This window comes from Phallusia mammillata, chromosome 8 (genome assembly GCF_965637545.1).
Source record: "Phallusia mammillata chromosome 8, kaPhaMamm4.hap1.1, whole genome shotgun sequence".
NCBI lineage: Eukaryota > Metazoa > Chordata > Ascidiacea > Phlebobranchia > Ascidiidae > Phallusia > Phallusia mammillata.
The window spans coordinates 15,214,815-15,238,864 of record NC_137259.1 but is presented as its reverse complement, the minus strand read 5'-3'; the positions used below and the strand labels follow the sequence as shown (position 1 = coordinate 15,238,864).

Below are 24,050 nucleotides of genomic sequence, written 5' to 3'. Positions count from 1 at the left end.
CCAAGGAAACTCCACACTGAACTGTAGGAGGGAACTACGATAAGCTACCTTACATCTACTTGAAAACATATTAAAACAAAAAAATAGTTTTTGTCCAGTTGTATAGTTGTCCAGTTGTATAGTTACCTCAAATGTTTCGTGGTGTTTTAAAAAAACGTGAGGAAGTAGATGAGGTTGAGTTTGGATTGACGCCAAATCGGGAAGGATTTCACTAAAAAAGATACAGAAACAAAGCCTTTTTATTGCTTGAGGATAGGAGACATGTCTAATTAATTTCACACGATTTCAGTAAATTGCATCAGATATTCCGGTTAATCGCAATGATTGTCAAATTATGTGCGAATATCCAAAATTTATTGCATTTTGTGCTAGTAGAAAACACATACACATACATACACACGCCCACATCCCTTCTATTTTAACTGTTTTATACATTTCTAAACCAGTGTACTAATAACACACACAGTTTACTTGTATTAGTTACTACAATTTACGTTGTATGAAAATGTTCCAATCCCTCTAGATCTCCGAAAAGCTGCTGGGCGTGGCTTTCCACAGGCGCTGATATGATTGGACAGGTTTTGATCACGTGTATAGCTTTACGTAAGCAAACAATGAAGTGCTTTTCCTCTTGAATTAGATTAACCACGTGGTTTCTGTAATGTTGAATATATAAGTATAAAACGGACAAGCGTAGTAAAAGACAAGTTCTTGCTGAGTTCTAAATAACTTTGTTCAAACTGTTATTTCTAATTACTCAAAATGAAGAAATTAGACTGTTTCTGCGATGGAATTTAACTAAAACAAAAATCAGTATTATCAACAATATTATTATAGTTATGCAAAACATTGGGAGCTACCGTTTACTAGGGTTTGAACAAGCCGACATAAGTTCATCTTCACTAGCGATCACGTGATCAAACTCGTCGACGTAATTGGGGAATTGAAATTTGTCCTCGACCAATCCGGATGTTTCGCGCCCCGTGAGGAACTCAGTCGTCCTAGTGGCTGACGGAAAGGATTCTTCCAGCACCCGAGGTGGGGCTGGTGAGGGGGTAAAGTGATGTGGGGCGAGAAATGCGGGGTCCACAAACCCCATCCTAAAGTAATGTTTTTTTGAAAATGTAAAGTTTGACGAAGAGTATGCACTGTGTACTGTTCTTAAATTTCGAAAAACTGGAAAAATCCAATGTGTTCCAAATGAAAAACACCTATGCAGGTTATTACCTTGACAGTAGCACAAACTGTCGGAAGCTTTGTGTTTACCATTGTATTATACACATATAATATGCCCTGTTATTTTTCACTTTCAATAGTACACAGAAAAAAATAGTAATGATAAATTGCATGTGCTCCTTGCCTGGCGTCAACAATGTTTCTCGGAACTTGTCAATTTTTACATACATAGCTTACCGTACTGGATTATGCTTGTTGGGCTTCGTTCTCACCAACCACTCCTTACTGCAACTGACATCCATCACTTCAACAGCTTGGCCACTAGTTAGCTGCAAGGTGGCGCTGTCACGACCGGAAGCGCCATAACCTCTTACAGCATAATACACTTCCGGGGTCTAGAGGAACGAAGATTTAAAGGGTTTTTATTTTGATAGTATCTCATATTCACAAAATGTTTTGTCAACAGAATACACTCCGTAACCTTTTGTAACAATATCTTGAGATCGATTTTGAATCAAGATATGTTAAACAAAAAATTAGACGCCAATTAGATTTTATTTGAAATCATTGTAAGATGTTGGTCAGATAACAAAGTACCACAACTTAAACAGAATTAGTCTCTTCTACAACATTTAGTTATATAGTGTGTTGCGCTGGATAATAGCATATACGTATCAACCTCGCAGTAAACTAAAAATAAATTCCCAACTGTTGACTACAGCAGTGTTTTTTATCGTTTGGGGGCCACGGAACACCTTTATGCATTAAAATAACCTTGTGGAGCACCAAACGAAATATAAAGATGCTATAAAGTAAACAAGCTCTCACTCAACTACTGTATTGTACTGTACTTAAGCAGCAATAGGCCCACCCAATTACATTATTATTGTTTCATGAGTCTTACTATTACACAGCGATAAATGTTGCAAATCAAAATGGAACATTCAAACTGGTGATAGCAGGCAATCATTTTCACAAAAAAGAAAAGCAATTTATGCCCATTGCTTCTATGGAATACTAATTAAACCAACATATTTCTTGCGGAACACCTGACGATCTTTCACGGAAAACCGGTTGAAAATCACTGCTGGTCTGAAGATTGATGTTCAGTTTGCAATGAAACGAAACGATAATTTACCGAAATCGTCAAACGTTCAATTCTGTTTTAATATTGTGTACTAAATCCTAAATAAAAACGCCGAAAAAGTCTTACTTTAACTACCGACGAACGGTAACTTTCATCATCCGATTCCGAATCGGACAAACAGGAAGTAACTGGTCTTGAAAATCGCTTTACAGCTACTTCATGGTATTGAGGAGCAGATGTTTTTTGCCGTCTTCGAACAGGCGAGTTGCTCGAGGAATCCGACTCACTGTCTGTGCAACTGCAGCTCTCAGTTGACTCGAAGGTCTCTCGGACAACGATACTTTCAAGGACATGAATCTTGAGTGGTTTGGTAGAAGCTGGAAAGCATAGATGAAGTAATTATCGTTTTTCATTGAGAACACTATGTACGGATCCATTCAATAAAGCATGTGACTTCTTTTGTTTGGGCCGTTATTTTCATTGTTAAATTTTATCAGTTTTTTCCAATATTTCTTAACACAAAACATGACAAGTACTAAAACTTTTAGTGGACAAGCTTAGCTTGAGGTTCTAGCATTTAATCACCATCAGTATGCCAATACTGCAAAACAAAAAGACTCTTTCAGAAGTTATGTAGAGGAGGTTAGGTAGGACGTTATTTGTAGATCATTTCTTTTCATTTCGGATTTTTAAAGAATTTGTTTCAACATCAATTTTGTCCCCAACTGAATTCTGTTGTTATAGTTTTATTTGTGCGTGAATGAGTTTCACACATGGCTGAGTTTGTCAATGTGGCAACTTGCATGACTTTTTAATTTGCAGTTGGTGTACAGTCGCAGTTTGTTTAGTCTTTATTCTAAATGTGTTTCAACGTCAAAAGTTTAACGTTTTATGTTTATTAATCTTCTGCCTTTTTTTGTTATTGTTATATTTGAAAAAAAGGAAAAATAGTTTACAATTGGAAAACTTAAACTACCAGAAGCCATGCTCATTTTGTCGGCATTATCCACAACGGCCTGCACACCACGTTCCGAATAAATGCTTTTCGTCTCATCAAGTTTGCAAAAATGTGCTTGAAAAGAACAGCTTCTTTCACTAGGCGGCGGCATTGAAATTGAAACGTCATCATCACTCGTGTATACGTCACCCAGTACACCGGTTGGAGTGACATCACCTGATATGACGTCATCCGATATCTTAAGAAAATATTTCGTTGCATGAATTTGCAGTTATTTTCGAAATATTTTTGGCGATGTTATAAAAACCTGATCGTTTGTGACGTTGTCTGACGTAAAAACTACGTCATCACTTTCATCGTGGACTTGGACGACAGCAGAGCACGAACTCTGTCCGTGCGAGTTACTTGCTTGACAGGAGTAGAGGCCAGAGTCGAGTAGCGTTACGTTATCGAGTACCAGAGTACACTGAGTAAGGTTTTCAGACCTAACCAAAATAAAAATAAAATTGGTATTGCAAATGTTTTGTATTATGTTGCAGTACTCATTTGCCACATAAAAATAGGTCGTGCCATTTTATTTTTTAACGCCATATATAAGGAAATAATTTGAAAAAAACTTACATGTGCAAAAAGGTCATATTGATGCCAGGCATAGAATCATCCAACCTCATCACATCTTCACTATTTCCTTCTTTGCTCCAGACAACACATGGGGCAGGTGAAGCTGAGCATTTATCGCAACAGAGCAGATGTTAATAATACATTTTTTTAGTTTTGTTGAAAGCTAATTACAAGTCACAGATATACTGTGCTTTAATTACCACTAGGAACTCTTGTTGTGCTTACCTGCTACAACACATTGCAAATAAACTGTGCTTCCCGCATAAACTTGCTGGTTGTGCAGACCTTCCTTGAAACCTGGGCTTAATCCATCTCTGGTTGTTGGTTGGTTTGAAAAGTTTCTGTTGAGCAAAAGGCATTTTTTAATCACAAATGCGAGGCGTAAAACGGAGCTTGTAATTCAAGTTTCGGAGAGTTTATCACCTAGCCTGTGTAACACTGTAGGTAAATCGCCAATCATGATGTACTATGATTTGAATATGGAGTGTGCCGTGAGCGCTGGTGTGCACATGAACGCTTCAGGACTGATGCCTGTCATAAATTTATGTTCAACTTAGTTTGGTTACAATAAATAAGCTGTTGCTGCCAGGCATAGTATCAAGTCTATAGAGCTCTTCTGGCAAACGTATTGAGGCCCAATCATTCGTTATCGCGCGGTGTTTTCGTTGCGTTGTGACGTGCTTGCGTTTCATTCTTTTTTCCTTTGTTTATCGTGCACTGTTCTAGTCGCATTCTGTGTTATTTACCCTGATGAAGACGACCTGTATAGGACGTCGAAACGTCGGAATAAAAATACGTTTGCCAGAAGAGCTCCATAGACTTGTTAGTTTGGTTACGCAACTTGTATAACAACTTTTGGATACATGTACAAATGATCATGGTAAATGTGTTTCATTGCATCCTCAAATTGATAACTTTAGCATATCGTTATCGTTTATTTGCATCCTAATCGTTTTATTGCATACTAAATTGCCAACTTTAGCATAGCAATGCTCCGGATAATTGCATACAACTTGACAATTGGCAATTGTTTACAAACAGAACCCTCTGTAAAAAAGACGTAAAGACAGCAATAAAAAAATTTACATCGACTTTTAAATTTAATTAAGTTAGTTTAATTTCATTAACAAATCATAGTTTGTGTTTTGCGGCCCCTTAGAGAATATAGTCCTACAAAAACCCACCCTTGTCTTGTATGTATTTCATGTTCTTCGTCCGAATCACTGCATAGAGCAACGGTACTTGTTTCATGAATTGTTTCAAGAGCCTGGACACAACTTTCGATGATGTCATCGTATGACGTCACAGTGGTAACGGTTTCAAAGACAATAACCTGCAACACGAAATCGAGTGTGAAATCTTTGAATAAACTAAGTAGATTCGTGTGTTCACTTTGAATTACATACGTTTTTTGTGAGGTACAAATTGAACAAAAAATGGTTAGATTTTCTCTGATAAAAAATGTTTAGACTAATCTGTTGTAACGTCATAATTGTCTCGCAAGTAAACATAACTGTTTTTACACCAGAATATGATTGCAATGTTACATACTGGATAAAAATAGATTTACGGTAACCGGATGAACGTATCGAATCTTTACCATTAGAAACGTTTATGACATACACATATACCTGTTCTTCAGTTGCAGCTGTTGGAACTATCTCAGTTTCAAACACTGCCAACAACAAAAATGTAAAAGTAACATAAACATTTTTCAACAATAAACTAAAAATTCAAATAAGCAACAATGAGTAACAGGAGCCATTCTATACGTATCCTTTTTCGGTGAAGAAGTCGAAATACACAATAAACTTGTGATGAAAATTCGGCCGAAACCAAACTTTTTGATTGCATGGAATTAATAACTAAACTTTTGTTTTCGCCAATACGAAACATCATAATTTAACTGTTTGTTGTATCTATAAAATACGAGCCACGTTGTCTGCAAAATATTTCAAGTTTAGTAAAGCTTCCGCATTGTGAAAGTGGTTTTGGTTTGTCATAATTGGGTTCACTTGCATCAACAACACAAGGTTCAGTTAAAAACATTGATAATAACGGGATTTTAGGTTCGGTCTGATTTCGGCCGAAATGTGGCTTCCGCCCGAACATTTTTAGGCAGGTTCGGTGCATCACTACTGAATAAACCATTAAGTGACTAAATTTGAGCTATATAAACGAACAGATTCCATCCAGTCGGTATACGAATTTCTTAGAAAACATGGTGCTTTGTCAGCAAATTTTAAATAAAGTTGCGTTTTATGTGATTCTATCCAGGCTTGGTTTAGTTTTAGGCTTTCTCGACCTATTTACTCACATATTAAGTTAAAAAGCTTTGTAATTTTATTTTACAAAGAACAAACCTTCCTGAAACTCCTCACCATCATCGACTTTTGTCACAGCTTCTTCCCCCTCTTCAACAGAAGACAAAGACCCAAACATCCGAGCGAGCTTATCATCAGTAGTTTCCTGTGGAAGTTTGATCTGCTCCAGAGCGTCCCTCGACTCCTCTGCATTGAAGGAGGTTGTTATAATTTCCATTTTCTTACTGCTCATGGTGACTGTCTCCCCAGTCTTAGCGTCAACGACTATCGTGGTCTTCGTCTCTTCCACAGGTGGACTGATGTCCTGGATGATGCAAGTTGTGTCGTAGGCATGATGGAGGCAATCCACCAGACCCTGTGATCCTCCAATGCTTCCCTGGGGCGGAGTAGCATCATCTGCTAAAGACACATCTTTCTCAGAAAAGATCTCATATTTTTCGCTACTTGAATTCTTCTTCTCAGGAGGCACAACATCGTCATCAATAGAAAAAGCTTCTTTATTTTCTGAGCAAACAAGCTCAATTGAAGCGGCAGATTTTTCCTGTTGTGAAAAGTCCTCTGTCTCCACACAAGAAACCAAATCCATTATTGACGAATTTCCCGAGATTTCTTTTCTCCCACTGCTAGTCAAACATTTTATATTTTCACCTTCAGTTGCACGCGATGACGTAGGCAACGCGTCACTGAGAAAAGCTTCCCGCAATTGACTGAGGTCCATGACAAGATTATTGCAATCGTCTTCTTCAACTTCCAAAACAGGAGAAAGAGCTTTTATTTCGACGCTGTTAAAGCTTGACACAGTGCATGCTGAGTCGCCCTCGTCCTCGGAAGGATCATATGCTTCCGTGAGGTTTTCAGATTCTACCTCGATGTTTTTAACATTTGTTTCTTCATTTTGAGACACAACATGCGATCTGTAAAAAATAAGCATGAAATGTTTGGTTTCTAATTAGGTTGGCTTGATATATTTGATGTAATTTTTTATGTTATGTAATCGCCGTATTTATTTCTGATTCCGCATGTTCTAGAACATATTTCAAACCGAAATTAAATAAAGCAGGCAGCTTGACAGACGACTCATTGTGAGCATAATCGAGGATAAAAAAAAGATGTAATTAAATAAAGAAGCAAATAATTAGTTCGTTTTGTGATCTTGTTAGATACTTTTTTAACAAGGTACTTACTCGTCAGGATCTTCTCCTTCTGTTGCGTCAGTAAACGCGTCATCATCAGTTACAAAGGATTCGTTCGCTGTTTCGTAAGCATCCGAAAACACAGAAGCAACACTCATGCGTTTCCGTTTCTTCTCATCACTTTCGCTTTGTTCAACTCTGAAAGTCAAACAGATTCAGAAACAATTAGAAGGCAAACACACTTGCTTTTATTCAAAACTACGTGCTAGAAAACTAGTTTGCAACAATAGCAAGACGTCGAAAACTGATGGATTTTAAGGAGCGAAAGCGAAATGAAATATTGCATGACTTATCAAATAGCTTCACCAAGGTGTGCATCAAACGCCTTACAACACAAATACAGTAAACCTCGGTTAAACCGGATCTTGGCCCAATTCGGACAAAACTTGAGGTACAAATGATTTGTAATGTGGTAAGACTTGAACTAATCGACATCGGTTAATCCAGATCTTATCCTGACAATTTTTAAGTGTAAAGGGGCGGTATTAACCGAGGTTCACTGTATAAAACTGACAATATTATCCAGAAATGTTATAAAACTTACTTTTCGGTCAACTTCAGATCTCCGAAAGAAACCGTTTTTCCAACATTTCCATCACTAACCACCATCGCATCACTGCCACTTGACTCATCCAAACGTGACGTCGCCATTTCGTCAATACCGCTGACGTCATCACAGCTTTCGTCGGTTGACTGATTTTGGTCAACAACAACCGGAGATTCAATGGTTGCCATATTAACACATGTTTCCTTTTCTGACGAATTTGTAGAATCTACTATTTTTTCTTGTTCATCGGAAACAAAAACGTTTTCTTCTTTGGTTTCCTCTTTATCATAATCTGCTCTCTCCGGCGTGTATGTAACATCTGCGGCAGAGGATTGAGATTCTCCAACACTAACATTACTGTCCTGTTTAGAAATGGAGGAAGACAAACCGTCATTTAATCCGTTCTTTTCTGAAAGATCGTCAACTGCCAAATCCTGAACTTCTAAATCTATATTCTCTTCGTTTTTAAGCACGGGGAATTCAGACCCATTTAAAGTTTCTTCTTCGTTTTGTGAATGGTAAGCGCTTTCCTTCTTCAAATCTTCTCTTTCGATTGAATCCTGGTTTTCAACATAGTTTTGAGCATCTACGATCAACAAATCATCTTCATTTTCAAGAGTCATCTCCTCCTCCTTGGTGATAGATTCGTCGCTTGATGAAGATGTTTCTGCATTAAGAAGTTCATCATCAAGGGAATCAGATTCAAATGAGTCTGATTCGAAAACATCATCTTCAATCGTTTGTTGCGTTTTCAAACCGTTTCCAGGATCAGTTTCTTCTTCCGAAGTTAACACGTGAACGGTTGACTCCGTGCTAATAGTGACACCGTTATAGTCTGTGGCTTGACACGTGTATGTTCCCGCATCGGTTCTGTTAACTTCTTCAACGACCAGCATGTAAACCGTGTTTTCTTGCAGCATTTGATGTCTCGGTGACTACCACAAACATATATTTTTTTTAAATCTAAAATTTAGCAGGTTACTTTAAGGTTTTAAGTTTAGTTTCAATGAACTAAAACTCTTCGGTTCCTAAATTATTATGTCTTCATTCTTTCTATATTTTTTTCCACAACCTTTTCTCAAACATGCCTAAATAGGGGAAAATTAATATTTTTGTTTTATAAAAAAGTGACGCTGATGGTTTAATCCGTCGGACACTACCCTGTTACACAGGCTGAATCATATACCTTTTCTCAAAATGCGAAAAAATGCCATCTGCATTGTAATACACAGGGCCAAAAACAGACATTTAAGTTGCAAAATTATAAAGGTATTATCTTTTTTATGTAAGATTTCAGAGCCAAATTTACCGTGTGAAGAATATCTCCATCTTTTAGCCATTTAACATCATCGCAAGTTGCAGACAAAGCACATGTCAGCTCCAGTTCGTTCCCCTGAGCGACAATGACGTCATTCAACTGACGTAGAAACAGGGTGGGCAACGAGTTGACGGTGACGTGGCATGATGACGTAATGTTGCCAACAGAGCATCTATACAAAAGGTTCAATTTTTTTTTAAAACCTGCCAGAGAGTGGAAGTTTTAAAATTAACCTTTTTTTAAGTGCATTAAACCAATGAAAGACCCAACTGATTTTAAAAAGCTAAAGGCTTTTTTTAGACAATGTACATAATGTTAGAGTTGTATCGGACAACTTTTTAAAAGTTACTAACAATAGCTGCTTTACCGTCCTTGTTTCAGAGATTAGTGCTTTTATTTTGTGTCAGTTTCAACGAAGGTTCGTTAGTAAAGTTATTTGTTTTAAAACCAGCTGCATAAATACAAATATCGTACATTAATCAGGTTGCACAATTGTTTTTGTTTAAGTATTAGAAATTTAATTTCCCTATTTTATTTTGCAACCAGCAAATGTCAAATTTTCTCTTACTTATACATTCCGTTGTCTTTACATGAAACGGGTTCAATCACAATCTCTCTGGTGTCGTCATAAGAATAGAAACTGACACGGTCGTCATCGTTACCAATTATGACGTCATCTCGAGTCCATACAGCTTCAATTTTACTGGGTCGTGACAACTGTTTAAAAAAGTGAAATCGTTCAATGTGAGGTTACATAACCAAATCTAGAATCGTCAGCTCTGTAGTAAATGAATCAGCACATTAGAAATGAAACCATCCGCTAAAGGGCGGTAAAAAGAGCAAAGATGCTATCTAAGTAGGGCACTGCACTAACAAAATAACAAGAGAAGCAGAACGAAAATCCGAGATATCTGTTTGTTACGTCATAAGTGTGTGACGTCACAATATGCCGAGGATGACAACACTACAAATTAACTAAGATGCGTATTGGAACTTTGGCCCAATTTTAGGTAATACACTATTTCAAATGACTAAAATTAAGTTTTATATGTCTTAGCCAAAGCCCACAATAATAAGTTAGTACAAGTGTATCATCAGGGGTTAGGGATGCTTGTTTTGTAATTCGATACAGGAAATGACATGCGGAAAAGCTCCAAGGCATAACGTTGCACAGACATATACAGTATTTAATTTATTTTTTAAACTTAAATTTAGTTGTTTTGATTTAATCGCCACTTCCTACCTCACACCACATCTCTAAGCTTTCTCCTTCTTCGACCACCAAATCTTCCAGCTCGTTTGAAAATATTAGCGGCTCTTCAGGAGTAAAGGTTTCCTCAAACTCACTAAACTCTCCAGTACCATGTTCTGTGACTGCAGCAACTCGACAACTGTGAAACAAACAAGCATTGTTTTACAATTTCCAATAAGGCAAGGAAGAAATAACAAAGCCATGGAAAGTTTTAAATTGATTAAGATGGCCCGAGACGTGTTCTCAAAAAAAGATGTAAAGAGAGTTTGAAATGTTTTAATTCAAAAGTTCTTCATTTTGTTGCAAAGCCATTATCATCGATGAAGGAGCTTGAATAATAAAAAATAGGTACCACGCAAATGGTATTTGTACAAGCAAAGTAACTCGGTCAAACACATGTGCTTGATAAAGTTAAACGTTATTTTCAAAACATTTACGGAGGCAACCAAAGACAAATACATGGTATACTCACAGCATTAAACAAATCAAAGTCAGTAAATTCTCTTTTTGTACTAAAATACTTGTAATCACCAATAAGTAATTCCAGCAGTGAGACCCTTTACTAGTCCCTGTATTAGGTCGCCGTGGTTTCGTGGCATTGTGACGAAACAATCCGTCACCTTCCATTCGTCGACCGCCTTCACCTCGATTACGTAATCAATGACGTCACAGCCGCCAAGGTCACTCGGTTCCTTCCAGGCGAGTTTTACGTGGAGGCCATCTTGAGTTACACCGATGCATTGTGGGGCGGAGGGAAGTCCGATGACATCAATTATGCAACTGTGTGACAGAAAATAGTGATTAGTGAATTCAGTACCACCAAAGCGAAAAAATATAGTACGAAAAGCCTATTAAATGTGCTATGCCAAATCAGCCGGTTACCAAGTATTCTCTATGTGGCAAGGCACAGGCTAAATAAATCTACCTGCGGTGGGATTCGAACCCACGACAGGAGTCTTTTTTAGCCTTGCGCTCTACCAACTGTGCTATACAGGCTCATTGGAGAACCCACCGAAAGTTGAATCATAAAAATATATTGCTATTTTATAAATGATTCTATCATACTACTTGAGTTCTTCTTTCCAATAAGTGGTCACACCTTGCTGCCAAATTTCGACAGGTAACTGAAACGGCTGCATCTTTCCATCGAAGATGAGCTTTTTCTATCACCAAGTTCGATGCGCAATGTGAATGACGAACTGACGTCATGTTTTCCGCGGCAAACACGTCATCCACTTTGACGTCATCGACAAACCACGTCACTTCGTCGGGTTGCACGTGGGTGGAGAATTTGACTGTGAGTTGACCTTCGTCGCCTAATTGAAGTGTGTGCACGTTGATAATCGATAAAGATAATGAACCATAAAACAGACTTCTATTTTATTGCCATTTACATACTTTTCATGCACATAAAGTAGAATCGCTTTTTGAGAATTTGACGGTTTTTTGGTTTAACTGCTGGGTCAACCAGGATCAAAAAGGAAATAGGCCCACCGTATAGAATATTTGTGCAAATTTATGACAATTTAAACCATTTTTTTATTAAGCAAACGGGAGAAACAAGCCACGGTTAGAAAAAGAAATGTGTCCCTTGTTTTTACCCAAAACCAATTTCAATGTAACAATTTCGGTAAATATAGGTTAAAAATACCAAATGCCAACAATGTAACATTGATTTGCACCAATTAACTAGTAAAACTTATTTTCTACCCCTTTAAATGAGTAAAACCACAATTACAGTTTTTTATCCCAAAAATCACAAAAGAAAAAAAGCAAAAACTATACATTTACCTTCAGAAAGCACTAAAGACTGTGGAAGATTTTGTACAAGAGCGATTCTCCATTGTTCCACTATGACGCGACAAGAGGTTTCACAATGTTTTGGAACAACACAACAATAGCGACCAGAGTCGTTCCATTCTGGGGACTTGATTTCCAACCGATGAACCGTTGTGGTTTGGCCATTAAACAAGATTCGAGAGGATTTCTAAAAGAAGTAAAAAGTCACAGTCGTCAATAAACTGGGTATTCGTTTATTAATTGTGATGAAATAAACGAGCATTGCCAGTAGAGAAGAGCATTATTCCACACAAGTTTACTGTTTAAAAGTAACGCTTTCTGACACTAAATAAGATTGCAATTGTCGCTGGTCCTGCAAAAGGAACACAGTTTTAAAATGGCGCTGCGTTAAAGCATGTACGGTGTTTGGCTCTATCGCATTTATTTGCAATGTTATCCGGTCCGCAGTAAAAAACGTTTCACTGTCTGCAGCTTATCATTTGCTTGACTTGATGCTTTTACGATGATACTGTGACACTAAGCCGACATCACTTAGGTTCCCATTGTGAGCCAGTTTCCCAACTGTGGCATCGAACAGAATAGGTGAGGCATGGCCTTTAGGATACTACTCTTAACAAACCGGAGTACCTTTGCCGCTGCACTAGCCAAAACGGCCTATCTCTTGTCACCAGCTGCACTGATGAGATCTTATTGGTCAAAACAGTGTGCACTCTCTGCAATTTTTGTTGGAAAAGTTGAGTGGTTTGAAAAGTTGAGAATTGAACCCACCTTGATTTCGCGACCATCGTGAGTCCACATAACATTCGAACACGGTTTCGAGAATTCGCATTCCAAAACTAACTCCTGATCGTCTTGGATTGTGAGGTCATAAAGTGGGGTGAGAACTGCGATTGGTTTCGGCGAAACTTGAATCTGCGCGTGAAAAAAATGAAGCAAATGTGTTCTACAGAAAATAGTTAAGATTTTGACTTTGTGAATAGCAGTGAAAACTTACCTTACAAGTGGTAAGTGTTTTGTTCAGACAAACAAGGGAATAGGAACCAGACGAAGAACGGGTCAGATTTTCCAACGTTAGGATGTGAGTAACAGATTCGTTGCCCTGAAAACAAAATTTGAAATTCATGTATTTAAATAAGCTTATATTTGTTACAGTAATTTGATAGTGATATGGTTGGCCCACATTGACCTAAGATATGTCAGTTAAACCATTGCTGAATTGTTAGTTAGTTCAACGTTCACAAAAAATGGAATGGCGCTGATCAAGAAAATTCAATCCACCACTAAAAACAAAAATGGCGGATGCAACACTCTACCTTGACAACTTGTGATTCAGCTCCCATTGTTGGTCGTCCGTCTTGGTTCCAAGACACAGGTACTTCTGGGAGAGATAACTTGCATTCTAGAACACAGCAATCGCCTTCGTAGACATCGAAGTCTCGCAAAGGCTTGATGAGATCGATACGTGGTTCTAGAACCGTAAGCTCGGCTGAAGTTCTAAAATAGAACGATTGTTCACAATAAACTGTCATGGAAACTTGTATGTAATATGAATACCAATACGCTATGTAATATGAAAACGTGTTTACGACTTACACAGTCCAAAATATTGTTTCGCGTATGTATGCATACATATATAAATACAACGTAGCTTATTTTGCTAATGTTTATTTGCATTAAGGTCAATAGAGGTAGTTTAAGACAGTGGTTCACTACCGGTAGGTATTTTAATACTTGAGAGGAATTTACTTTTATTTTTACATGTGATTTGTAAATTTACACTCAAGTTCTGGGAATATTACCTTTGAAGTTGATAAAATACACAGTTTTAAAAGATCTTAGCATGGTATAGCATCTAATATGTAGACTATTGGAGAAGAATAAAAACGTTTTAAATTGTTAAGGGAGGAGTTCACAACCACCTTCTGTGTTTGTATCGACACGAGTAATTAGCCTCGTCATCGTATCTGACGTCACTGACGCGTAACCGCTGTGTGCAGCCATCCGTGTCGATGCAAAACTTCGCGTCTGACGTCAGCTCCTCATCATCCATGTACCACGTGACCTAAATAATTACAATTTCAAGTTTAATAATTAAATACGCGAGGAAATATTTGTGATTGTATATTTGTACCTGAAGATCGGGTTTTGAAAAATAACATTCGAATGCGACGTCACTGCCTTCGCGTGCTCTCACGTCAGATAAGCGTCTTTCTATCGCTACCGGGCGTTCCCGTACGTCAAGTCGGCAGGTTGTTGTAACTTGTTTGTTGACACGATATGTAATAATTCCAGGTTGTCGAACATCTTTCAAAATCAGGGTTTTTCGTTCAGCTTTGATTTCAGTTTTAACCTATTGAATCAATGGATTGACATTTTATTCAAATAATACAAAACATAATTCCGTAAATCACAATAGTAAACCACACTGATAAATTTAAAGGTTTTTGTGCAAGCGTGCTTGCCGTAAAAAAGGTTCATATTTAAAGTTACTTGTTTTTCCTGTGGTAGCCTAATTAAAGCAACCTATGTTTTCGGACTACGGAATTTTTTTTCTTTTAAAAGACATAAAACACTATATCCCCACAACATCTTTTTTTTTTTAAAAAAACTATCTTAATTTCTGTGAAAAAAAGGGTTCAAATTAACTGTGTTTATGCTTCCAGGGTAAAGTTGTTATACCTTTTTGCCCACACTTATTGGTTCACTGTCCAATAGCCATTCTCCCTCTATATCCGCCATAGAAAGTTCAACCATAAATTCAACGTCATCGCCTATGTACTTGCTGACGTCACTAAGAGGTCGAACCAGTGTCAAAGGGGGCACTAAAAATACGTAAAAAATGTACAATTCATGCTATTTTGTAGCGATGCAAATAAAGTTTTGGGACGCACCTTTAATGAAAAGCTCGGCTGATGTGCGGTTACCATCTTCGGTCACGCACGAGTAACGTGCTTCGTGATGCATGAGAGCACGTGATATGACGAGAAATCGCTTGCAGCCGTCAGTGTGGGTTGTGATGTTTAGGTCGGTGGACTTCTGCGCTTCTTCCACCTAAAATCAATGTTAAAATGTAGCTGTAAATTAAAAAAAGTGCAAACCAAATCAAATAGACTACTTATGAAAGCTGGCACAACCACATTGTTGAATGTTCTAAGCGTAATTAAGAAAATGGCTACAAATTTAACGATTTAAAAAAACAGGCAATTTACCCCCCAAAATATATCTTTATTTTATTAGTGATCTAAACATCAGTACAACATAATAATTTTGTCGGATCAAGTGTCTAATTACCAGGTTATAAAGAAAACCTGGCAATATGGGGCTAGTTGAAACAAACTTTTATCATCTGTATATTTTGATTGGATGCAAATTAGAAAGGATTTGCGAAATTTGCTGTTTTAATTGTTATGCTATGACGTCACAATGGTACTTACTGTTACGTCATTTCTGTACCACGTGACTTCAGCTTCATGATCGGAAACTTCGCACATCATTTCGACTTGAACTTTAAGATCGACGACTTGATCTCGCAGGTCACGTGTGAAACGAACTGGTGGTTCTGGGGTCAACAATTTGTGAAGTCAAAGTTCGTCATAACAATGTACAGAATTAGGTTATTCAATAAATGATTGCAAAAACAAACGATGAAGTTGGGCACACTTGTGTTGAAAACAAAATAATGTTGAAAGATGTGTACAGTTTTACTCAAAAATATAAAATATGTTTTTGTTACTTGCATTTGTGCGAAAAAAGTCAAATGGTACATATGAAAACAACACTGTACACTGTACATTATAACTTACTTTTTACCAACAAAGTAGCGCAGTCCAGCAAGTCGCAATCAACCACTAGTTTTACCTCACCACTGTCGGCGGTAGTGAGTTTGCGCATGCGCAGCTCGTGCAAGTATCCATCACTGATCACCTCACGTCTGAATAACATTACTGTTAAGAAGCTGTCACAGGCAATGATACTGCAAATGTCATTCTTCTGAAGAAATGTAGAAATTGAGTTTTAACAGGGTAGGTTAGTTGTGCAGGCTATATTGGTGTAAAACTTTATTTTCACAGAAAAATTAGTCTCATAAACTAATCCAGCAAGTTACTGCACAAATGATGCGTCTCAGTTGAAGTAAAATACTGAATGTTGTAAACCCAATAATAAAGAATGCAAGTCTAAGAAATAGGGACGGTGTGGCAACCATGCCTATCATAAAAATGACAACTTTAGTAGTAACAGATCAAAACCATCAACAGCATGTCTTAAACTGACAATCACTGTTTGCCTTTTTAACTGTAATACATTAAAACCAATCGACTATAAAATCATATTCTGTTTTACCAAGGATTTTATAGTCCATTGGTTTTGATGTAAAGCAAGGGTTCTCAACTAGTGGTCCAGGATAACCTTTGGGTGGTCCACAGGGCGTTAATCATATTTGGTGAAAAAATGGAATTAGTTAGATATACTTATTGAATAGTGAATATTCAGTACGAAAAAAGCTTATCCAAGGAATAATTTCAAGCCACTATGCTTGTTACAGATGTTTTCTTTATCCGTACTTAACAATGTACTGGTCCATAATATTCATATAATTGAACTGGTGGTCCATGGCCCGAAATGAGTAAAGAACCACTGACTTAGAACATGATAGATTGTAACGTAATCACCAAAATACGTACGTTTCTGTCGCATAGGAGTTTAAAGTTTGACAAATATAACAAAATAAATATGTTTTTTTTAGTAAATGTAAAATGGTATCAACTGCATCGAAAATGAAATACGTAATAACCAGAATTAATCGAATTGCCTAATCTCAAACTTGAGCGTCGATTTTTGATTTATTGTATTTCAACAGGAATTATTTTTGAACTGACTTGTGCTTTTCGTCTTCCAGAATCTTTCCATTTTTCAACCAAATGACCTTGACATCGGCCAAGGACAACTTGCATCGAAAGATTGCCCGCTCCCCCTCAATCACAGTGACGTCACTGAGCTCTTCCACCACGCTTAGGACGGGTTCTGCAAATAAGTAATTCTTTTTTTTGTATATTACGAGCGTTTTGGTATTACATTAAATTTGTGTACTTCTATTCAAATAAAACAATAATAATATTAAGATCCAGCTTGCATTTGGAAAAACATAAAGATGTAAAATCAATTGTCTTAGTTTTTGTTTTTTATAGATATTTTCTAGTAATTTCTGGATTTTGTTTTCGTTTTTTCTTACAATTTCATCTTATCACTCAGTTGTGATCAGGGGAGTGCATATAAACGCCATCTTTTTACTTTTTTTATTCTTTAGTTGCATTTTTTCATTTATTTCATTATATTACTTACTTTCGACTTGCAAAGTGCATGTTGTAACGTCATTTTTCGATTTACATTTGAATGATGATCCGCTTTCTTCAAAAGTGGCCTCCTTGAACTTCAATTTCCGAACTCGGCCTTCTCGTATGATGACGTAGCGATCATTTGATCTAATTTCAACGCCATCTTTCAAAAACAACATTTATTAAATGTAATGATTTTATTTCGCATATATTTCAACTTCTTCCTCTTTTTTTGGTGTAAACAATCTCTACAATATATATGTATATCCCGATTTTTTGTTTAATTTGAAGGTCTAAAGCAGAAATGTTTTTTTTGGCATTTTTTTAATTTTAATCGTTTATTTTATGCATATGCAGCTTTTCAGCCGGTTTTCTTTTTTTTTCATCTAAAAAGTTGCTTGCAATGATATTCACCCAAACCATATCAAGCATATCAAAAACCTTTCCCCAATAGCAAAAAAATATTTTAGATCAATAAAACAACTAATTTCAATGTTTTTGCACCTTTAAACCATTGCACCTCTGCATCATCATCGTTCACCTCACATAGAAATATTGCTTCAAAACCAGCACTGGCTGTGACGTCATTCAATCGTTGGGTGAACTTGATAGGTGGCGCTATGAACAAAACAAAGATATGTTAAGAAAGTGGACTTGAATTATTTTCGAAAAATGGCATGATACCAGACACATAGTTTTTCTTTAAAGTTTTAAAATATGTCATAGTTTTTCTTTAGGATTTTACAAACATAATTAGATTTTAGGCTTACGATAATCCTGTAATAATATCGAACAGCAATAACCATTTCGAAGAACTTACTACAAAATTACAGAAAATCTTATTTAAACGTCTATATGTGAAAAAACTGATTTTTCCAAACTTACGTTGAACAAGAAGAGAAGCGGTTTCCTTAACTTCTCCACAAACAAACTCCATTTGGCCACTATCTTTAGAAGTCAGATTCCTCAATGTAGCGCAGTGCAAATTCTCATTGCAAGTAATCTGTACGATGATATTGTTATACTTGTTAAAGCCCAAATGCTAGAGAAATATTAAAGCTACATAAAAAGCTTATTGAAACAGATAGTAAATAAGCAGAAGAGCGGAAGAATAAATTGCCCTTCACGGCATGGTTTATGAAAAACCGAACATACATTATTCAATGTAGATTTACGCTTGGCAAAACTTACAAGGCAATCATCATTGTTAACAAGTTTCCTTCCGTTCAACTTCCATTGATGAGAAACTTTCGGCTTTCGAGACAACTTGACTTGAAAACTGACAGTTCCACAATCCTCGCACTCGCAATTGTTTAAATTCTGAATCACTTCAACCACTGGTTCTGCAAACCAATAGTCTTTTAAAAAACAAACAATTTACGTTTGATGCCTAGCCTGTCGATTTAGAAAATGCAACAAGCCATTAGTTAGTTTTACCACAATCTTATCACATCAATGACTGAGGTTTCGACAAAATTGCTTAATTTAAGGTACATTGAAATTTCAAAGTGGACAAGGGCCTCTAGGCTTCTGTGATGTTTTACAAGGACAACTTGCGTATTTATAATTTTTTTAAAGTCATAAATTAGTAAACGTCGCGTTATGTTTTTTAGGTATTTGAGATAAAAGATCAGCGATAAATGATTATACAATACCTGACACTTTGATACTCAACTTCGACGAATCATGAAGCGTTTCGCATGAGTAAACACCACTGTCCTGACACGTGACTTCCTTGACAACGAGATGCCGCTCGTTGCTACCGATTCCGGTTGCTTGGATACGAGAGTCTGCGTTCGAAAAAAAGTTGCATTGCCCACACGTACGACCATATATGTCAACCCACTGCAAAGAAACAAACGTCATTGAATATTGATAAATCGGGCCATAAACTGGTGAGAGACAATTTAACACATTTGGAACTGTTGATTTGAGATAATAATTTTTTTCCCCAATATACGTGGTCCAGTGCTTCAATAATTTGTTTTTGCAACAATTCATCCTGTTTTTTGCTTTAAAAAAGATTAAGCCTAATCGTGAAAAGTACTTTTTGTTGTCTTGATTGTTTCAATACAAAGCAATTGAAGCACATACCTTTGTCTTCTGACACCTTCAATTTTAGTCCATCTTTCATCCACACGAGGTCAGTAGTGGGCGGTTCAACAAAAACTGTTAGCCGCATGATGTCGCCCTCTGTCAGATCTTGTTTTCCACAAAGTTGTTTGGTTATAAGCTGAAGTGTCTCTGTGCAGTAGAAAGAATGTCAGAACAAATGCACTTTTACAATTTAAAAAAGTCGTAATTTTAAAAATCAACAAAAATTTTCACAAATTAAAGGGCTCCTTATTTTAACAAGTCCATTAGGTGGCAAAACGAATTATTAAACTGATTGTTAAAATATACCTTTTACATGAATTTCAAATGATTTTTTCATTAAGTCATCACTGTCGGAGATGAGAACACAGTCATATGTGGCACTATCTATTGGCGAAACTTTACGAAAAATCAGCTTTCGTTCATTGTTTTCGTCAATCACCTTAAAATAGAAAACAGCACCAGATAAAATCTGTATTCGAAAACAATTTTATAGGGCTTCTTTTTTCATTAGTAGGCATTTAAGTAATAAAGAGTCTCTATTACGCGAAAACATTGTTTTTTACCTGTGTAACAAAACAGACGCGAAAAAAAGTTTGTTAAAATTGCAATATGGTGTAACATATCACAAACTTGTGATTTTGAAAGGACACAGAACAGTTCAAATTGTGTTTTTAAACTTTCTGTAATCTTACTTTGACATTTTCATCTTCCATATTAATCGCTTTTCCATTCTTTCTCCATTCGACCTTCGCATTTGGATCCGAAACGCGGCACGTGATCGTTACGTCACGTTCGCCTTCCGAAAAACTCCGAACTTGACTTCGTGAGGATTCGGATTCGTCGTCAACAAAAGTGAACAATGGTTTAGGAGGTTCCGAATTAGGCATTTTTCCATCAGCAACCTAAAAGATAAAAAAAAAAGAAAAAAAAATATTAAAAGAAACGATTTTAACTTTCTTCTCATATAAGTGGTGTTTTCTACATCACATGTCAATGCTGACCTCCAATTGTTGTTGATCAACTTTTAGTTCCGTCACTGTTTTTTGTTTGTCCACTAGACACTGCACAGGCCCGACGTCATCAACAGTGACGTCACGGATCGTTAGTCGTATTTCGTCGCCGTGTTGTTTGATCTTGTATCTGACAAAAAGTTAAACATTTCAAAAAGGTTGTGGCTACAAATATAGATAACAGAATAGCTAGATATAAGACAATGTATACTATAAAATATAAAAAGGAATTTATATTTTGCAAACTAACATTGCACACAAAACACACTCGTATATATTTCTAAGTATAACCAGACTTTAATTCCTTAGACATTCGCAAAACCTAAAATGGCAAAGCAACTAAAATATAAGATCTATTAACTCCTAAAGCAAAGACGAGGAGTCCCAATCACATGACCATATCAACAGAATAGACAGAAATACATGTCATATTCTTACTTTTTGCTTTTTCGCGGAATGGGTTTGCCGCAATGAGACCAACTCGAATTGCACTTTCCATCAGATGAGAGACGTATAGTAAATACGGTGTCCCCACCAATTTGTATGGAAGTGCTCTCGGGTAGACCAGTGGAGATTTTCTGAAATGGCTCGGTTTCAAACCAACCCAGCACTGTGAGTTTTGCTGAACACGATGTTTGTGGTTCGCCTGTAATAGATAGGTGAAACATTTTGATTGTGACTAAGAAATAAAACGACTTGTGTTTTAGTTTTTTAACATTTTGAAGTTCATTCTATTGCACGGATATTCAGAAATTTGGTAATTAGTATTTTTTAACAAGGTCCTCTGATGCCATTATTGCAATCAATGGACATGTAATTTATATTTACTCAGTACGTTAGCAGTACGTTACATGTGATTTAATTGTGTTTGAACAAATGCTCATAATAAGACAATTAGTTTAAATTAATAACAATTGACACAAGATGGAAAGTAATTAACATACTTAAGGGTTATTACAGTCTACGTCCACCAAGCAACGAGCTGGGCGATTCTATTTTTTAAGTTTAAACTAAGAGTATTGCAATTGATTGAAAGAGAACAACCTAGCATAACAAATCGAATTTCTCCAGATGCAGTGTTTTTGATGTTCTTCATGTGTAGGACCTGAAATTCCCCGCGCTTCTCCATGATGACGTCGTGGGATTGTGTCAGTTCCAAACCCTTAATCAGAGATGACGTCATAAGCCTGATATTTTGTACTAAACCGTGTGTTTTAAAATATTTAGGCGGTACATAAATCAAATAAAATATAAATACAATGTACACATTTACTATAGTATTTTAATATAAATTCGATAAACCTTAAAATCCCATAGCTAAACGCCAATAAGTTTACTTGCTGTATATTTAGCAACAGGTTTTTTTTAAGGTTTGGTTTGGGTGACCGCTAAGTAGTTTTAAGAGACCGCAAGTGTTTCATTTAAATACCAAAAAATAGCCATATTTGCTTAAACGAATTATTTATTAGGCTACTGGCAAATTTTGGGAAACCGCTGGAGAAAACGGTCCCCCAAAACACCTTAAAAAAACACTGTTTAGCAACATAGTATTTATGACTTTAGATCTAATGTTACTGTTGTGTAGAATACGTTTGTTACACGTCTATTGCAAAAAATGGTATGAGAAGGTTAGGTTCAAAGCAAATTGTTAGGTTACCGTTAAACATAAAGTATTTAAACAATTGTTAATATCATTATTGTTGGTGACATTATGTACCTTATGGTACCACTTGGCCAGTTTGTTAACAGCTTTCGACAAAGCCACTGTGAATGTTGCATCTGCGTTTTCAGTAACAGTGACGTCAGCAAGCTTCTGCACCACAGAAAGTGATTTGCCTGCGAAGAAAAGTTTTGCTGTAGAATTACACCCCAGTAATTAACAAACACTTTATAGCTTTTTTTAAATCTTGTACACACATGTCACATCTGCGCACATGTCACATGGTTTTTCTGTTGTATATACAGGATGGCCATCAACACGGACCACAACATAAGTACAACCGAAAAATTAAACTTTTATACCAAACGAAACAAACGTTATTAAACAAATCCTGCATTTATACGAGGCATGACAGATCACATGCCATATATTTTGCCAGAAACAATCTGATACAACTTGGTCTACCTTTTTAAACAAGATATATGTGGTACGCAGCGATAGAAAAAAAGTCATGAGGCGGTACGCGATCGGTAAATTTAAAAACCGCTGAACTAGATTATGAAACTTCCATGTTGTGAAATTATCGTTGATGTAAAACTGTCCAATGTTGTTTTACCTTTCACCATGAGTTGTGCTGATGTCATCAACTTTCCATCACTTGTGACGAACTGCACTGTTGCACTTCCAGTCTTTGTCAGGTTTCGCATCACCAGTGAATGAGCGCAACCTGACGTCATCAACTGACAAGTTTCTCCTCTACAGGACAAACATTATTCAAAAATTGCTTAAAAGAGATCTACGTGTCTATCAGACCGATAATCGGATTCACACTGCATTAGTGCTTTGTTTGTGCAAACATTTTTTTCCAATTTGTTAGATTTGTATAATGTTTGCAACACTCTTTAGTCTGCAAAAACAAGTTTTGGCTGTATCACTAGTTCCAAGAAGAAAGGGTCCTCAACTAGGATTACAAAGCACCGAATCAGGTGGTATGAGATAAGGTCTCAAAATTAAGATTTGTTATGGTCTATTTGCGAAAGAAGTAAGTTACAGTAAAAATATGTCAGAAATTGTGTAAGACGTATTTCAATTTTACTTCACATATACTACAATTTTATTTAATTCTGACAGATGGTTTAGAAAAGGTGTACAACAAGATTTCGCGAAATTTCAAATAGCAAGAGCGAAAAAGCATCCAATCCAACCTTTGTGAAAGTTTAAGTCCGTTTAAAAACCAATTTCCGCCACAAGCGGCGCTGCTGAGTTGCACATTAAATCGGGCGGTCTCGCTCTCCATGATAGCAATGTCATCGAGGCCTTGCACAATGTAAGTTTTTGACGCTGAAAATCAAAAACATAGTTCCATTAAGAGTTTAAACTGAATTAAATAAGGCTAACTTTAAACAAAGCCTCATTATTTCGTAGCCGATAAGTTCCAAAACATTAAACAAAACATCTTTGTATTTGCCCTTTTTGGCACAGCGGGGCATCCAAAAGAGTTGAAAAATTGACAAAAAACCTGGTCCACTTTGCAATCTTTTTGCATGCTGGAAATTTTTTCTGAGAGGGAATAGGTAGAAGGGGTTGTTTAGCCTTTTACAATCGTTTTAAACACAAATTTCAAAACCACGTAGGTACCTTTTGAAACTTTTCGGGGATTTCTGTCGAAATAAC

General features: G+C 36.6%; 1 protein-coding gene across 2 annotated transcripts in view; it reads right to left on the bottom strand.

Annotated features, from left to right (window-relative positions):
• LOC145205018 (titin-like) overlaps positions 1–24,050 on the bottom strand; it is a 128,906-nt gene that overhangs the window by 3,924 nt on the left and 100,932 nt on the right. Inside the window, exons 67-110 of one of the 2 annotated variants that reach the window (XM_080077642.1) lie at positions 23,582–23,717; positions 22,993–23,132; positions 22,434–22,552; positions 21,761–21,878; positions 21,155–21,362; positions 20,708–20,846; positions 20,399–20,608; positions 20,013–20,145; positions 19,704–19,853; positions 19,265–19,399; positions 18,801–18,952; positions 18,495–18,612; positions 18,114–18,227; positions 17,617–17,772; positions 17,154–17,298; positions 16,080–16,207; positions 15,711–15,835; positions 15,168–15,327; positions 14,956–15,098; positions 14,408–14,626; positions 14,196–14,338; positions 13,590–13,770; positions 13,271–13,375; positions 13,045–13,188; positions 12,268–12,463; positions 11,576–11,792; positions 11,008–11,256; positions 10,468–10,615; positions 9,793–9,941; positions 9,216–9,396; positions 7,904–8,841; positions 7,351–7,497; positions 6,206–7,080; positions 5,474–5,517; positions 5,027–5,175; positions 4,068–4,183; positions 3,843–3,945; positions 3,529–3,706; positions 3,240–3,459; positions 2,390–2,640; positions 1,414–1,571; positions 861–1,100; positions 495–656; positions 127–211 (exon numbers count right to left, since the gene is read on the bottom strand). In XM_080077642.1, coding sequence (XP_079933768.1) covers positions 127–211; positions 495–656; positions 861–1,100; positions 1,414–1,571; positions 2,390–2,640; positions 3,240–3,459; positions 3,529–3,706; positions 3,843–3,945; positions 4,068–4,183; positions 5,027–5,175; positions 5,474–5,517; positions 6,206–7,080; positions 7,351–7,497; positions 7,904–8,841; positions 9,216–9,396; positions 9,793–9,941; positions 10,468–10,615; positions 11,008–11,256; positions 11,576–11,792; positions 12,268–12,463; positions 13,045–13,188; positions 13,271–13,375; positions 13,590–13,770; positions 14,196–14,338; positions 14,408–14,626; positions 14,956–15,098; positions 15,168–15,327; positions 15,711–15,835; positions 16,080–16,207; positions 17,154–17,298; positions 17,617–17,772; positions 18,114–18,227; positions 18,495–18,612; positions 18,801–18,952; positions 19,265–19,399; positions 19,704–19,853; positions 20,013–20,145; positions 20,399–20,608; positions 20,708–20,846; positions 21,155–21,362; positions 21,761–21,878; positions 22,434–22,552; positions 22,993–23,132; positions 23,582–23,717 — 8,327 coding nt within the window. The remainder of the gene's footprint in view (positions 1–126; positions 212–494; positions 657–860; positions 1,101–1,413; positions 1,572–2,389; positions 2,641–3,239; positions 3,460–3,528; positions 3,707–3,842; positions 3,946–4,067; positions 4,184–5,026; positions 5,176–5,473; positions 5,518–6,205; positions 7,081–7,350; positions 7,498–7,903; positions 8,842–9,215; positions 9,397–9,792; positions 9,942–10,467; positions 10,616–11,007; positions 11,257–11,575; positions 11,793–12,267; positions 12,464–13,044; positions 13,189–13,270; positions 13,376–13,589; positions 13,771–14,195; positions 14,339–14,407; positions 14,627–14,955; positions 15,099–15,167; positions 15,328–15,710; positions 15,836–16,079; positions 16,208–17,153; positions 17,299–17,616; positions 17,773–18,113; positions 18,228–18,494; positions 18,613–18,800; positions 18,953–19,264; positions 19,400–19,703; positions 19,854–20,012; positions 20,146–20,398; positions 20,609–20,707; positions 20,847–21,154; positions 21,363–21,760; positions 21,879–22,433; positions 22,553–22,992; positions 23,133–23,581; positions 23,718–24,050) is intronic. The other variant, XM_080077643.1, reaches the window with a different exon arrangement.